Below are 14,657 nucleotides of genomic sequence, written 5' to 3' on the forward strand. Positions count from 1 at the left end.
GTTGTGCCCTGTGTAAAATGGCGGAGGTGGAAGGGGGAAGAGGAAGGTGGCCAAGGAATTTCATGGCTTCTCGACATGGAAACCCAGACACCTAACTTCAAAACTTCCAGATGCTGACCATCTCTCCCTAGAAAGAGAACTAAATCAAAATCAAAACTTTTAGAATGCTTCTTGCAGAAAGTAGGGATTTTAGAAATCGTCTCATAATCTGTTGGGTCCCTAAGGTTTCTGCAAGTAGCCAACCAGTTGGATTTCTTTCTTCCTCATGCCAAAGGGCATGTTCTCAAAGACTTCCTGGAACAAAATATCTGATGCTAAGATAGCCTGAAACCCTACTCCCCAAAAGAAAATCTGTTTGAGGCCCCAGTACGCAAAAGTGAATGTCCATCACCACTGCCCAACCCCAAATCCATGTCGAGGCAAGCTTCTGGAAGACCACGGATTCCCAACATCCTCTGCCCACCTCGCATCTGGTTTTTCCCACTTAGCATAATGTGTTTAAGGTTTATCCGTGGTGTAGCATGTATCAGTACTTCATTCCTTTTTGTAGCTAAATAATATTCCATTGTATGGATATACTACATTTTGTTTATCCATTTACCAACTGATGGGCTTTGCGTCTGATTTCAGTTAAACATCTGTGTACATGTTTTTTGGCCACAGTTCTTCGGTTCTCTTGGTTATGTACCCAGAAGGAAATTTCTGGGTCATATGGTAAGCTTGGAGTGGGACAACACGCAAGGCAATGCACCTCATACAGGACATGAGCCTGGGATCCAGAGATGGCTTTCTTCTAAGTAATGACTCCTTTGCGGATTTTTCTATAATCATTGTATACTCAAAAAACTTTCTCCCCAATAACTCCCTTTAGATGGACTGCATTTATAAGACACAATCATTACTGCAACACCAAATGCACAAGCAACCAAAGAAAAGTAGATAAACTGCATCATCAAAATTCAAAATGCTGCACCTCAAATGACACCATCAAGAAAGCGAAGAGACAACCCACAGTATAGGAAAAATTCTCTACAAACGACATATGTGATGAAAGACTTGGTTCTAAAATATCTAAAGAACTGTTACAACTCAGTAATAAAGACAACCCAATGAAAAAATGGGTAAAGGATCTGAGTAGACATTTCTCCAAAGAAGACATAAAAGGAGCCAGCAAGTACAGGAAAAGGTGCTCCACGTCATCAGTCATCAGGGAAATTCACATGAAAACCACAATGGGATGCCAGCTCTCAAGCACTAGGATGGCGGCTATCAGCAAAAAGATGACTAGCATCAAGCGCCAGCTGGGATGGGGAGAAAATGGAACCCTCACACACTGCTGGAAGGAACGTAAAATGGTGTAATCACTTCAAAAAATAATTGGGCAGTTCCTCAAAAAGTTAAACATAGAGTTACCTTATGACCCAGAAACTCCACTGTTGGGTATATACCCAAGAGAACTGAGTATGTCCACATCAAGACTTATGCATGAATGTTCTAAGCAGCATGACTGGTAATAGCCAAGAAATCAATCTAAAAGTCCATTAATTGGAGGCGCCTAGGTGGTTCAGTCAGTTAAGCATCCAACTCTTGATTTCAGCTCAGGTCATGATCTCAGGGTGGTGAGGTCAAGCCCCATGTCAGGCTCTGTGCTTAGAGGGGAGTCTGCTTGGGATTCTCTCTCCCTCTCCCTCTGCCTCTCCCCAAGCTCACTCACACGCTCTCTCTCTAAAATAAATAAATCTTTGTAAAAAATAAAAGTCCATTAATTGGTAAACAGATAAGTAAGCAAAATGCAGTATACCCATACAATGGAACATTATTCAGCTATAAAAAGGAACAAAGAGGGAAGGAAAAATAAAATAAGATGAAATCAGAGAGGGAGACAAACCACAAGAGACTCTTAACTCTAGGAAACAAACTGAGGGTTGCTGGAGGGGAGACAGATGGGGGGCTGGGGTAACTGGGTGGTGGGCCTTAAGGAGGGCACGTGATAGAATGAGCACTGGGAGTTACATGCAACTGATGAATCACTACACTGCTCCTCTGAAACTAGTAATACACTGTATGTTATTTAATTGAATTTAAATTTTAAAAAAGGAACAAAGTACTGATACAAGCTACAATGTGAATGAACCTTAAAAACATCATGCCAGGGGTACCTGGGTGGCTCTGTCAGTTAAGCGTCCAACTCTTGGTTTCGGCTCATGTCATGATCTCAGGGTCCTGAGATCAGAGTCTGCTTGTCCCTCTCCCTCTGCTTCTCCTTCACTTTCTCTCTCTCTCTCTCTCATAAATTAAAAATCTGTTTTAAAAAATCCTTAAAAAGAAATTATGCCAAGGCAAAGAAGCCAGATGGAAATGACCACACATAGTATAATTCTACTTGTACATGTCTAGAACAGACAAATCTATCGAGAGAGAAAGATTTGTGGTTGCCTTGGGCTGAGGGTGGGGGGAAAGGGAGAGACTGCTAATAGGTACAGGGTTTCTTTTTGGGGTACTGATTGTGGTGTTGATTGCACAACTCTGTCAATATACTAAAAACCATGGAATTGCATACTTCAAATGAAATTAACTTTATGGTTTGTAAATTACTGATTTAACAAAAACAACACAACACACATGTGCACACACACATGCTTTATGGACATTCCCCATAGAAGTCTCACAGAAGGGAACACTGCACATGGCCCCAGACCCAACTCATCTGTGTCACTGGCTGGAGAGGGGGTTGCTTGGAGTTCCAGGGTGTTTCCTTCTAACTCTGCGGGGTTTGTCTTTACATCTTTAAATGAACTACACCAACACATCAGTTCTTCTCCCTTGGGAGGATGCTTTTATTGAACAGTAACTTCATCAAAGCCCTGAGACATTTTCGTCGGTTCATTTCCATGTAAACACAAAGCACCAGCCATTCACCTGAACGGTGCCAAGTTCACAGCACCCACCAAGTCACACATTAAAGACCATGTCTGCCATTACACATTGAGCACCCCCTGGTTGCAGAGCCCACTTTTATGGACTGTGCCTCATTCACGAGGGGCCCACATGCACCGGGGGACTTCATGAGGTCTCCGTACAGAGCTCTAAACTCTACTTCTTTCCACGGGACTCTTCCCTCTTTCTAATGGGTGAAAGACAACAACTCCAGGGGAACACTCTAGAAGAGACCCTTCCAGAGAGAAGAGTTGGAGTCCAGTAAACACATTTCACTTATCCCCAGTGCCCAGCACAGAGCTCAGACCTGAGCAAGCATGCTGAGTATTTGTTGTACATCAGGATGGATGGATGGAGAGATAAACAAAGGGGCAGATGTGGGCACATGGATGGACTGACAGGTAGGTGGGCAGAGAGATGGGACAACTGGATCGATGGATGATGTCAGAAGGACAGATGGACAGACGGGTGGGTAGATGGATAAATGAATGGAAGGACAAACAGATGATCAGATGGGTGGACGGACAGATGTGGACAGATGGACAGTTGAGTCCATCAAATAAATGGATGGGCAGACGAATGGACAAATGTGGACTGATGGAGAGATAAGTGGGTAGATGGATGGATGGACTGACAGCTGGGTGGATGGGTGGGTGGAGAGATAGATGGATGAGTGAGTAAGTAACAGAGGTCCCATCAGATGTGCCCTCTGACCACTCAGGGAAATAGCAGTATCTTGCCAGCATATGGTGCTGGTGGTCTCCTCCCTATCCCGAGGCTCCAGGATGGGCTTTACTATACCCCTAAAGAGCTGAACCTGTTCTTCTATCCATCTCCAGGGTCTAGCCACAGAGGAACAGAAGGTGTCACCTCCCCCCCAAGGTGATCTGTGACAACTTCCTTCTGTTCCTCTGTGGCTAGACCATTCATTCCCCACAGTTACTGAGGACACAAGGGGCAACTGAGCAGGCCCAGGGCTGACCCTGCTGGTGGCTCCTGGGAGTCACAGCCGAGTGCCCAGTGCTTTGAGGCCATATGGGAAGGGGGGGAACAGGTGGTCAGGAAGGCACATCAAAGCTGAGACTAGAGGTGAGCAGGAGTCAGCCTGACTGACAAGTGTGTGTGTGTGTGCGCGCACGCACACGCACGCACAGGTGAGGTGAGAGGGAGAGAAAGACAGACAGAAGGACAGAGGCAGGGAGGGAGGGAGGAAAAGGCACATGCCCAGGGCACAGCAAGTGCACGAGTGCCGACCCCGAAGCAAGAGCACAGGAGTTGTCTGAGGACGGGAAAGCCCAGGCAGCCGGGGTACAGAAGGCAAGGTCGACTCTGCTCAAGGCTGAGTCATCAGGGCCCCAGGTGCTCCAAAGACAGTGATAAAGCCTCAGAGGGGTGTGCCCAGTGATAAGATCCGATGTGCATTCACCCACAAGTAGGGGCTGGGACGGGGCTGCCTGCCCCAAGACGACCGAGCCAGCCCCTGCCGGTTCGAAGGTTAAGAACCCAACTGACCATCAGTGAGGCCTGGCCAGCTGCAGAGAAAGGCCTACAGCAGCTTCCGGGGGCGCTGGGGCCTCAGGAAGCAGCCTGCACTGCGCCTTACCCTGTGGAAGGCCTGCCTCATCTGTCCTCACCGGGGTCTTACAGGCAGGGTCCTCGACTCAGCTCCAAATCCCCAAGCACATGCCCCGAGCAGGGGGTGACAGTGGCTGAGGAGGCCAGGAGCATCACAATCGCCTTGACCAGTACAAGCCTTTTCCCTCACGGCGCCGTAGGCTGGAAGGGCCAGCAGCACAAGGCCCCCACCGGTGGCTTCCCCTCTGAATGAAGTGACGCCTAAGATCCTGATGCCCGCCTGGAGCGCACTGGGCCAGACGTGGGCGAGGCGCCAACCAACGGTGTGCCTCAGGCAGTCCGGGCCACCGCCCTCATCACAGAAGCTTCTCTGGAAAAGAACCGTGTCTCCCCTAGAAACCTTTCCGGTGCCTGTGGTCTCACGGTGACATCTGGCCCGGTGGGGGCAAACCTGAGACAGAGCTCTGCAGCGCAGACCAGAATGGGTGTGGCCCTTCTCGGAGTTTCCTTGCACTCAAAAAGAGGCATATTTGAGTGGTTCCCGTACAGTCTTTATGAATTCATCCCGAGTAACAGAAACCATATTAGGTTTAACAAACACGCCTCTGGGATCTGAGCTCAGGAAAATAGCAGCCTGCGTGGCTCTCCGTGCTGGAGGAATGAAGCACTTTCTTAGGCTTTCTATCACCTGAGCCCACAAACCAAGCCTGAGGTGGGTGGGGTCTGTGCTGTCCCTTTCTCCTCAAAGGACAGCACACAGCAGGGGCAGAGGCCAGCTCCCGGGCACGCGAGCAGGCAGTGACAGAAGCAGCTCTCACGCCCCTGTCCCCTGGGGCCCAGGCAGGCCTCTCGACTCGGGTCTGCCTCTGAGAGTCAGGAGCTGGGCCGCGGGTGCTTCTGCTGGGACCCCCAGACCAGCCCCGCATCCACCGCAGTCCTCTTGGTCTCCTTCCCCTCCGGCCTGGCCGCGCAGACTCGTCCAAGCCGCCCCGCTGCTGCTTCTTTCACTCCACAGTCCTGACCACTCTTTGTCTCTTCCCGTTCTCCGCGGGTCCTCTCCTGAATCAGAAAAGAATCAACAAAGCTTTCCAGAGCCTGCCGTTAGGGGCCTGCCGGTGTCGTGGCCGGGCCGGGCCCTTGCACACACTGCACGCTCAGATTCAGGCCGGATGAGCCGGGCTCCAACACCCCGGCCAGCCACAAGGACCCCGTGTTCTGTTCATAAGATGCTCTGAGGACCTATTTACTGGTGGGAACGTACGTCCTGACAGGAACTGAAGAGCCCAGCCCACGGAGATCAGAGAAAGAGCAAAGCAAAGAAGCACTACTTTAAAAGGTGGCGCTCTTACGTCTGAGTATGTGGACCTCCCCAGACACCTGCCCGCGGGCGTGACGTCACACTGAACCTCCTGCTTCCTCTAACGGCCTTCAAGGCTTAAGAGCAAAGTCGGGGATCAGCAAAGAGGCGAAGCACAATACTCTTCAGTTCAGCGGCCTCGGAGGCCATCAATGAGCCCCTTTTTCCACTGTAAACCAAGGAAAAGGAAAGCCCTCCTCTGCCAGCCTTTCTAAAACAATCCAGCACTTTCTGGGATATCTTATGCCTTCGACGTTGAGTCTTCCATCCCCGTACCATCTCCTTTCCAAAATAAGCAGTATTGCTCACAAGTTGCAATTCTAAGTTCTAGAGTTTAAAATCATTAACAACTTTTTAGGACTTCAAGAGCAAAGACCCCTCCGTGGCAGAAAATGGATGTTATCAGAATTACCGGGCACGGGCTAGGGTCTTTCCTGGCTTCAGGAAAACACTTAATGGAATCACATCGCTTCAAAGTCTTACAAAACACTGAAGAGACAATGGGCTACGGAGAAATACTCAGCAGCCATCCTCGTCCCTAGCTCTCTTCTCCCATCACCTTGGGTTCTACGACAGCCTAAGGCCGGATTCCATGTCCCAGCATCGGGGCTCGAGGGGCGGAGGAGGAAGGAAAGAAACCTGCCCGCACATCTGCTCTGCCTGAAAGACGCCGGTCCACGGCAGAATGTGAAATTCAGATTTTTCAATATTTCCTTAACAGTGCAAGGCTACGGCTGATTCCCACGTGCTCTGTCTAGTTCTGGCTTCATTAGAGCTCGTCAAGTTTAGAGAAAAGGACCAAGAGTAAGTAGGTCCTCAGAAAAGTCTAATTACAAAGGCCTCTCCTCATACCACAGGACGGAGACTCGGAGTATGAACCAACGACCCACGGCCATGGAGAAGCCCAAAGCCAAGGTGATTAGGAAGATGGCTTGCAGGTTTAGAGCTCCCCTAAACAAGCATAACATGATTGCTAAGTAAACAAGACCCATTCCTAGAATGACATATTCACCACCTACCTTCTTGCCTTCTTCAGACTGTCTGGGTCCATCATCTGGAGACGTCCGCCCTTGACTGCTCACATTCTCCTTGGCATTTCCTGGGTGAGCTGCCCTCCCCAAGCAAGAGAGCAGGATAAACAAATGGGGGTTGCTCCAGGGGGAATGGACAATCAAAAGATTAATACGTTGGGGACCTCTCCAAAAGCACTGATCACCACGACCCAATTCCATCCTCCTGACTTACACTATGACACCTGCTATGGTACTCTCCAGAGGACAGGGAAACCTGTCAGGTTTGGGGAGACGGGAAGTGATGGTTCTACTCAAACATTTCTGAGCTGGAATATGATCTTTTCTTCCAATTAGTCAGACATTAAATGGAGTCAGTTTCCAGGGCCATTTATTCCTAGGCCCTTCTCCTCTTTGCTCACTGGAATTTTTACTCATAAGAGAGCCCGTAATCACACTTTCTAATTTAGCCCCCCATCCCCTTTTACCAAATCAGTCCCAACTTGGAAAGGGATGACTTTCTTACCCCACTGTGTGGGATTCCTACACCCCATAATCTCTATGTGGAGGTATGTGTGTGTTGAGAGGGCATTCGGATCCTTTCGGAAAAAAATATTCAGTTTCCCATTTGAGCTGAAAATTCTAATGAAACACATTTTTCAGGGCACGTGGGTGGCTCAGTCAGTTAGGAATCCAACTTTTGATCTCAGCTCAGGACTTGATCTCAGGGTCGTGAGTTCAAGCCCTGCACTGGGCTCCACGCTGGGCGTGGGACCTACTTTATTTTTTTTTTTAAGATTTTATTTATTTGACAGAGACACAACGAGAGAAGGAACACAAGCAAGGTCAGTGAGAGAGGGAGAAGCAGGCTTCCCGCTGAGCAGGGAGCCCAATGCGGGGCTCAATCCCAGGACCCTGGGATCATGACCTGAGCCTAAGGCAGACGCTTCGATCCCAGGGTCGCCGAAGGCAGACACTTAACGACTGAGCCACCCAGGCGCCCCAAGGAACCTACTTTAAAAAAAAAAAAAACAAACTTTTCAAATATTATTTAGTTGTTACCTATATACATAAATTATAAAGTTTATTTACAAACTTTATGAATTAGCCAACTTTGGTTTGGCAAAATTGAATCGTAAGTATTTAAAAATACCAGCATACTTTAGTACTCTCTTGGAGTTTCTATATTATGCAGTAATGGTTGCCCACGTAGTTCTCTTTGCAAAAATGTAAGCTCATAAATGAGTTCAGAGACTCAGTCAGCTTTATTAACCACTGTATCCTTATCACCTCTGCCAGTGGTCTGGCATTGGCAGATCCTCCATCACAGTAATTTATTGAATGAATGAGAAAATACATGAACGAATGAATAAATGAATGAATGAGTGAATGAATGAGAGAATGAAGTAGACAATCCATTATTTTCTACCCTAACTGATGTGTGAAACTATGTTTTTATGTGGTATGGACTAAAACATGCTAGAAACTACCAAATTTTTACTTGTATTTTATTCCTAGCCAATAAAGGTCCAATAACCTTTTAAAATGAATGCTCTAATCTGGAAGATTTAGGATAAGAATCTGAGAAGCCACCAAACAGGTAGGTCAAAGTAAGTTACCATCCAGGAGTTACCATACAGGACGCAATGGATGAAAATGGCCACTAGAGGGAGCCATACAACCTTTCAAAGAGCAGCATTAGCAAAATCCCATCCAGGAAAGTGGTTCTGCTCTCAACACTTCCCACCATAGCTCACCACCATAAAATTGTTATTACTACTGCACTATATAATGTCCAATTCACCAGAACAAGCTGAGACAAAGTTAGAGTTGCAGTTTGCTAGGATTCGGACTTTTAGAAAAATGACCCCACCTCCCCAGGTCAAATATTTCACATCTTTCCATGTACACTCTAGCATTAAAAATTAAATGTAAATAGAATAAAATTATTTTCCCTATGGACGATGATTGAAACTATTAAAAATTCACCTGGAAAGAAGGCAAAACTATAACCTAACGAATGAAAAAATTAATTTTTAAAGCTGTGTGCAATTACTTCCTGCCTCCAGCCACATTTTTGTAAGGGAACCTTTCGACTGTTGGAGCATTCAATTTCATCTCCTCCAGTAAAGAAACTTAAGGCACGTGCAAGCTGAGAAGTCACACCAGATAATATTATGATCCTATTGGTCAAGTTTCAAAGGCTTCATATGTAACTGAGTGTAGGAAGAAAAAAATTTCCCACAAACTCCTCTCAAAAGTTCTGAAAAGCCTGTAAATATTTTCAGGGCCATTAAAAGCCACAGATGTTATCAATAGGCAAGATGCATGGAAACTTTAAAAGACCTAGTCCATAAAGGCCGCAGCTTCAAAAACAGATTTTGAAACATTTGAAAGGAGCACAAGCTAATTTCCCTTTGGAACAATGTAAAATGTCCATGCCTTACTTAGAATGTAAAAAGCAATTGGCTCCACTGGGCTTCTTGCTTACAGTTCTATTTCTACAGCACATGAAATTGTAGGAAACCTCCAAAATAACAGTCAGAAATAAAGGAACAAAAGATAGAACTTGAAAAACAGAACAATTCAAGAAAGCAACTCTAAGAATAACTGATTAAAAACTAAAATTAAATTAAACGGCTGTGTGAGATTTCCAAGGCAAGGGAAGATTCCAGAACCTGCACTGTTTGGTGACCTGTGGGAAAACCTAATGGGCTAACACTTGCAGATTTCCAAGAAGGCAGACAGACTGAAACTGAGAAACTGCAGAGCATCTGGGCTAATCTGTGATTGCATTTGCAGCCCCCACTCACCAACCCGGAAAAAACCTGAAATGTCAGTGCTGACAAAATTGTTACAAGATGAAGCTGGCTGGCTGAAAACCTTCCTGAGTGAATTAAAATCCTGACTGCTGGCCCTGGGGGAGACAGAAGTTGTGGGTGAAAACTGGGAACTAGCCATGATTTATACAGGGAGTGAAAAGATCATAATTTAGATTTTTTTTAATTACATAGTTTTAGTAATCTAATTTTATCCTAATTATAATGATGACCCTTCTTCCTTCAAAGGACTCCAAGCATGCTTCTGGAACATTCTCTGTCAAAGTTCCCTCATTTGCTGTTTTAAAGAGAGAGTTGGCAAATCTCACAGAGTGAGCTGAAGTGACAGGTCTGGCATCTGACTTCCAGCTCAGTTTCCTGTGACCAGACCACACCAACTCTCAGCTCTTGAAATAACCCCCAGAGGAATTCTCTTCGGAGGAAAGCAATCTCCCCAATTATGAGAAAACCTCCTCCCCTTCTTTACCCCCTCTGGCCTGTGCAATTTCCACATTATTTCCACATTCTGATACGCAAACTTTTTTTTTTCATTCCCAGCCAAGGAAGTGCAACATCCAAGACACAAAGGCCTCGTCCACGTGGGAGCTGCAGGCTCGTTTGTGAAGTGCTGTTCAGCTTAGTGCATAGGGACCCAGGCCAGCTCCCCCTTCATTTCTAACTGTGGATGCCACAGGGCAAGTCACTTAACCGCCTCATTAGGATCGTAGTCACAGCCCTGCCACGGCCTCCTTCCCAGGTGCCTGGTCACCCCATTAATATCTGTGAAGATCCATTAAGCCTTCTAGCTGAAAAGCACCATAAAAACAAAACCTATCACTGTTATCATCAGTAAACTCCAAGGCACTCTTCCCTGTCATGACCTAAGGTAAATCAGTTACCCACTGCCCCCTAATGAGCTACCTGCAGCCTGGGATGTGGCATTTGATGCTGACAGGAGCTTTCTTTCCCAGGAGGGAAGAAAAGCCAGGGCTTTCACTTTGGCCAGTGAACTTAAACTGTTAGAACCTCCTGCACCTCCCACCCCCATACACTGCACCTGCAGCCTGAAGGGCTCTGCACGGATCCGGCCCTGCCCCCAGGGACCCTCACCTTGAGCACTGAGCTAAGAACCACCAGCAGTGTGCAATCCATGCTCAACGTGGGAGAGGTGGAAGACACACTGTTAAAAAGCAACTTGGAGAACCAGACACCAGTATGTCTGGTCTTCCCACCCGCTGCCTCCCTCTGGGACCCTCCACCTGTTCTCATTGCTTGAAAACACCCTCCATCAAACATCCCGCCCGCAAACTCACCGAGGCGCTCTAACACCCCAAACTGAGGACAGCGTCTGTCTGTAACCGGGGCTGCCCAAATAAGCAACATCTCCGCCCAGCAGCATACTACGCTGCCAGTAAAAAGGACAGGAAGGACAAGGTACTCCTTTGCAGAATGCTGTCTATGTAACGCTACCACTGACGTCTGCGTGTCATCTCCCACAAGGGGGGCGGGAGGGGGCATGGAAGGCTGGCTCTTCAGAGTAAACCCTTGTGCGGCCTTCCAATTGTTAACCAGGTGCACACATTCATCTAGGTTTCAGAGATCCCTTCTAGTTATAAACGAAGTGCCCCTCCATCCCAGGGAGCTTCCGATTTAGCTAAACGGGGAGATCTAGCGCAAGGTTTAGAAGGTGTGGTTCGTTCAGGAAAGGACGGTGGGCCAAGGACAAGAAGCCCCCACTCTGGTCTCCCTCCCCACTCGGTTCTTGCAACAGTAAACAGAACACCTGTCCCGACCTGACTCCATCCGTACGCATTAACCTGGGCTTCAAAGGGCACAGCGCTCACTGTGACTCACAGTCTGGAGGTCTTGACTGCTGCAGTTGAACCTTCAGCCAGATGCTGCCTCTCTGGCCCCAGGCTCCTGGGGGCTCCACCTCCCACAGGCGCCCCCGCTCCTCCGGATGGGCCAACAGGAACTTCCTGCAGACTGAGGATGCGCACGTGTGAGCCAGGAAGGCCCGCCTCCTTCTGCCTCTCAAGGGCGGGCACTTCCGTTTCTGTCGCGGCCCCGCCCACCCCCCCCCTGGCTCACCGCTCTGATCCTGCTCTGCACAAACCGCCGTTTCACCCTCTCACCTGCCACTTGGTGCTACCACTTACACCCACCCCCATCTTAGCTTGGGGTCGCCATAACAAAACGCCACACACTGGGGGGCTTCAACAACAGACTCGCTGTCTCACAGTAGGGGAAGGGAGTCCCACATCCGGATGTAGGCAGAGGGTCCCTGAGGACCGCCTTGTCGCTGTATCTTCACGGGGGTCTTCCCTCTATACCTCTGTGTCCCGGCCCCTCTTACAAATAAGAACTTCTTCTTACCAGTCTACTGGATCAGGGCCCCACTCATATGACCTCACTTAATCACCTCTTTAATGGCCCCACCTCCAATTACAGTCACGTGGGGGACTGAAGCTTCAACATAAGACTCGGGGGGACCCAGCTGAGCTCATAACATCACCCCACACTGTCCTCTCCTCAGGCACTGTCCTTCCTCCCCCTGAGCCTCCCCAGCTCTCTCCCACAGAACCTTCCAGCACATCCTCTGCAGATGCCTTGATTCCAGAGTCATCTCAAGGCTTATAGACTTCTATGTCCACGTTCACAGGGTGAGCATTTTTCACGCGGCAGTGCCCCAAATCCAGCCAAATGGGAAGCTGCTCCTGGTCCTGCAGGTGCCCATGGGGACACCATCAGGCCCTCTCCTAATATTTCCCGGCGCAGGGTAACAACAGCACAGATGGAAACCTCCAGAGCATGACACTAAGTATTCAGAAAGTGTAAGCCAAGCTACCAGAGTGCTAGATAGAATGTTCTGCTCTCCTATCTTGACAAATATAACTTCATAACAACAGGGAAAGCCAGTTTCAAATTTAGAATTTCTTGGACTCCTTGGAGTTTTGCACCAGAATGTGGCAATACCAAGAGAGCCGGCCCCCAGCAGGCTGCCCACCTGCTTCTCCTCCTACCCCAGCCCCACACACATACACCACAAGGGGCCTGTACATACAAATGTGGACACCATGCCCACACTCCAGCCGCGTCCCACCAGTGGCTGTCCCTGGGGTCTAAAGACATGCAAACTGGTGGCATGGTCCACCCTTAGATGCACAGATCCAGGGATGGAGTCCACTCCAGCCCTCAGCACTACTGGCAGGAATCCTGGGGTCCTAGTACCTTGAGCTGGCTTAGAAGGAGTGGCCTGGACCCAGGTAGGAATATCCTCTTGGGCCCACAGACTCCTGATGCCATGGAGACAGTCACAGCTGCAAGGGGGCTCTAAGGAATGGGGCTGTGGACACGAGTCCCTGTTGTCCATTCAAAGGTACTCAATAAAAGCCAGTCAGTGAAGGATGCAGTCAGTGCACCTGGACCCAATCTTGAGCCTCCAGAAGCTTCTTTCTCCACATTCTACCTGTTCACCTACATGCCCAGATACAGCCAGGGGTGATGTAAAAGGCCTGAGGGCCCAGCATCCTCAGCTAGGCAGCTGAAACCCCTAAGACAAGTAGCATGCTTCAGAATCAGCACCTTCATATCTTCTTTCTCTGCAGGGCAGAGACAGAGAAGGGAGAATAAGGACCCACAGAACACTGCAAGGGTCTCAGCAGTGCTGGCCCCGGGGCAGCCCCCCACCCTTGGAGGCTGCTCTTCCCCTGGGAAACCTGAGGTGGCTGCCCTGGGAGGCCAATGCACTCAAACAAAGGTCTCAGAGCCGAAGCAAAAATAAGGGGGGGGGGGGGGCACCTGGGTGGCTCCGTCAGGTAAGCATCTGCCTTCAGCTCAGGTCATGATCCCAGGGTTCTGGGATTGAGCCCCACATCTGACTCCCTGCTCAGCAGGGAGTCTGTTTTTCCCTCTCCTTCTGCCCCTCCCCCTGCTTGTGTTCTCTCTCTCTCTCTCTAATAAGTAAATAAAATCTTAAAAAAAAAATGAGAGGAACAGGACAGGTATGTGGACAGAGAACCAGCTGCCTAGATTCTGGAACTTCCCAACACCTCAAAGTGAACAACACAGTGCAGTAAGCCTGGAATGCTCTTTGCAGAAATTCAAGGATCTTCAGAGTTTAATTATAGAACAAGACTTTGGAAATACAAAGAAATGACTAAACCGACTTGAAAATATGTTTCACCTGCTTTTCTTAGGACTGCAAAGCAACAGAAATTTCCTTACTTTCCTACCTTCTCTCTCTTATCTGTTCTCCCCATATGATAATGGCACTGGAAACTCAATACTAAGCGTCCGAAAACATCTGTATCACAAGTGAAACAGAACCCAATGTGGGGTGGGTGGGCTTCGTGGGGGGGGGGGGGCCGCAAAGGGACCCTGGGGCAATACCCACCAAAATCTGCCCTCCTTGCTGACTTGGAATGTAATGTTTAATATCAGAGCTTTTTTCATTTCCTCTGACAAATATATATAAAGATTCCTCTTCCAGAATATGGAAAGGGACTATGATAGTTCACTTTAAGTGCCAACTTGACTGAACCAAGGGTACCCAGATATTTGATCTAACATTATTCTGGCTGTGTCTGTGAAGGTGTTTTGGATGAGATCAGCATTTGAATCAGCAGACTGTGTAAACCACATTGCCTTCCTGCATGTGGGTGGGCCTCATCCAATCAGTTGAAGGCCTGATTATGGAACAAAAAAGCTGACCCTCCCACAAGTAAGAGGGAACTCCTCCTGCCTGTTGAGCTGGGACATCGATCTTTTACTGCCTTTGGATTTGAACCAGAAACTTTTTGTTGGCTTCTTGGGTCTGGCGCCTGTGGGCATTTGGACTGTTAGGACACCATCGGCTCTCCTGAGTCTCCAGCTTGCTAACAACGGCAGATCCTGCGAGTCTCGGTCTCCACACCGTGTGAGTCAGTTCCTCATATTAAATCTCTTCTCTCTATATAT

At 48.3% G+C, this 14,657-nt stretch overlaps 1 protein-coding gene across 5 annotated transcripts in view; it reads right to left on the bottom strand.

Moving 5' to 3' along the window:
• Nucleotides 1–2,809: 2,809 nt before the first annotated feature.
• Nucleotides 2,810–14,657, bottom strand: part of FAM169B (Protein) — a 90,798-nt gene continuing 78,950 nt past the window's right edge. For 4 of the 5 annotated variants that reach the window (XM_028122830.2, XM_028122831.2, XM_028122833.2 and 1 more), the window contains exons 7-9: nucleotides 11,553–11,684; nucleotides 6,889–6,977; nucleotides 2,810–5,571 (exon numbers count right to left, since the gene is read on the bottom strand). In XM_028122830.2, coding sequence (XP_027978631.1) covers nucleotides 5,386–5,571; nucleotides 6,889–6,977; nucleotides 11,553–11,684 — 407 coding nt within the window. In that variant the 3' untranslated portion in view covers nucleotides 2,810–5,385. The remainder of the gene's footprint in view (nucleotides 5,572–6,888; nucleotides 6,978–11,552; nucleotides 11,685–14,657) is intronic. The other variant, XM_028122834.2, reaches the window with a different exon arrangement.

The sequence above is a fragment of the Eumetopias jubatus genome, unplaced genomic scaffold, assembly GCF_037043125.1.
Source record: "Eumetopias jubatus isolate StellerSeaLion01/CBP00866 unplaced genomic scaffold, mEumJub1_p1.0 scaffold_7, whole genome shotgun sequence".
NCBI lineage: Eukaryota > Metazoa > Chordata > Mammalia > Carnivora > Otariidae > Eumetopias > Eumetopias jubatus.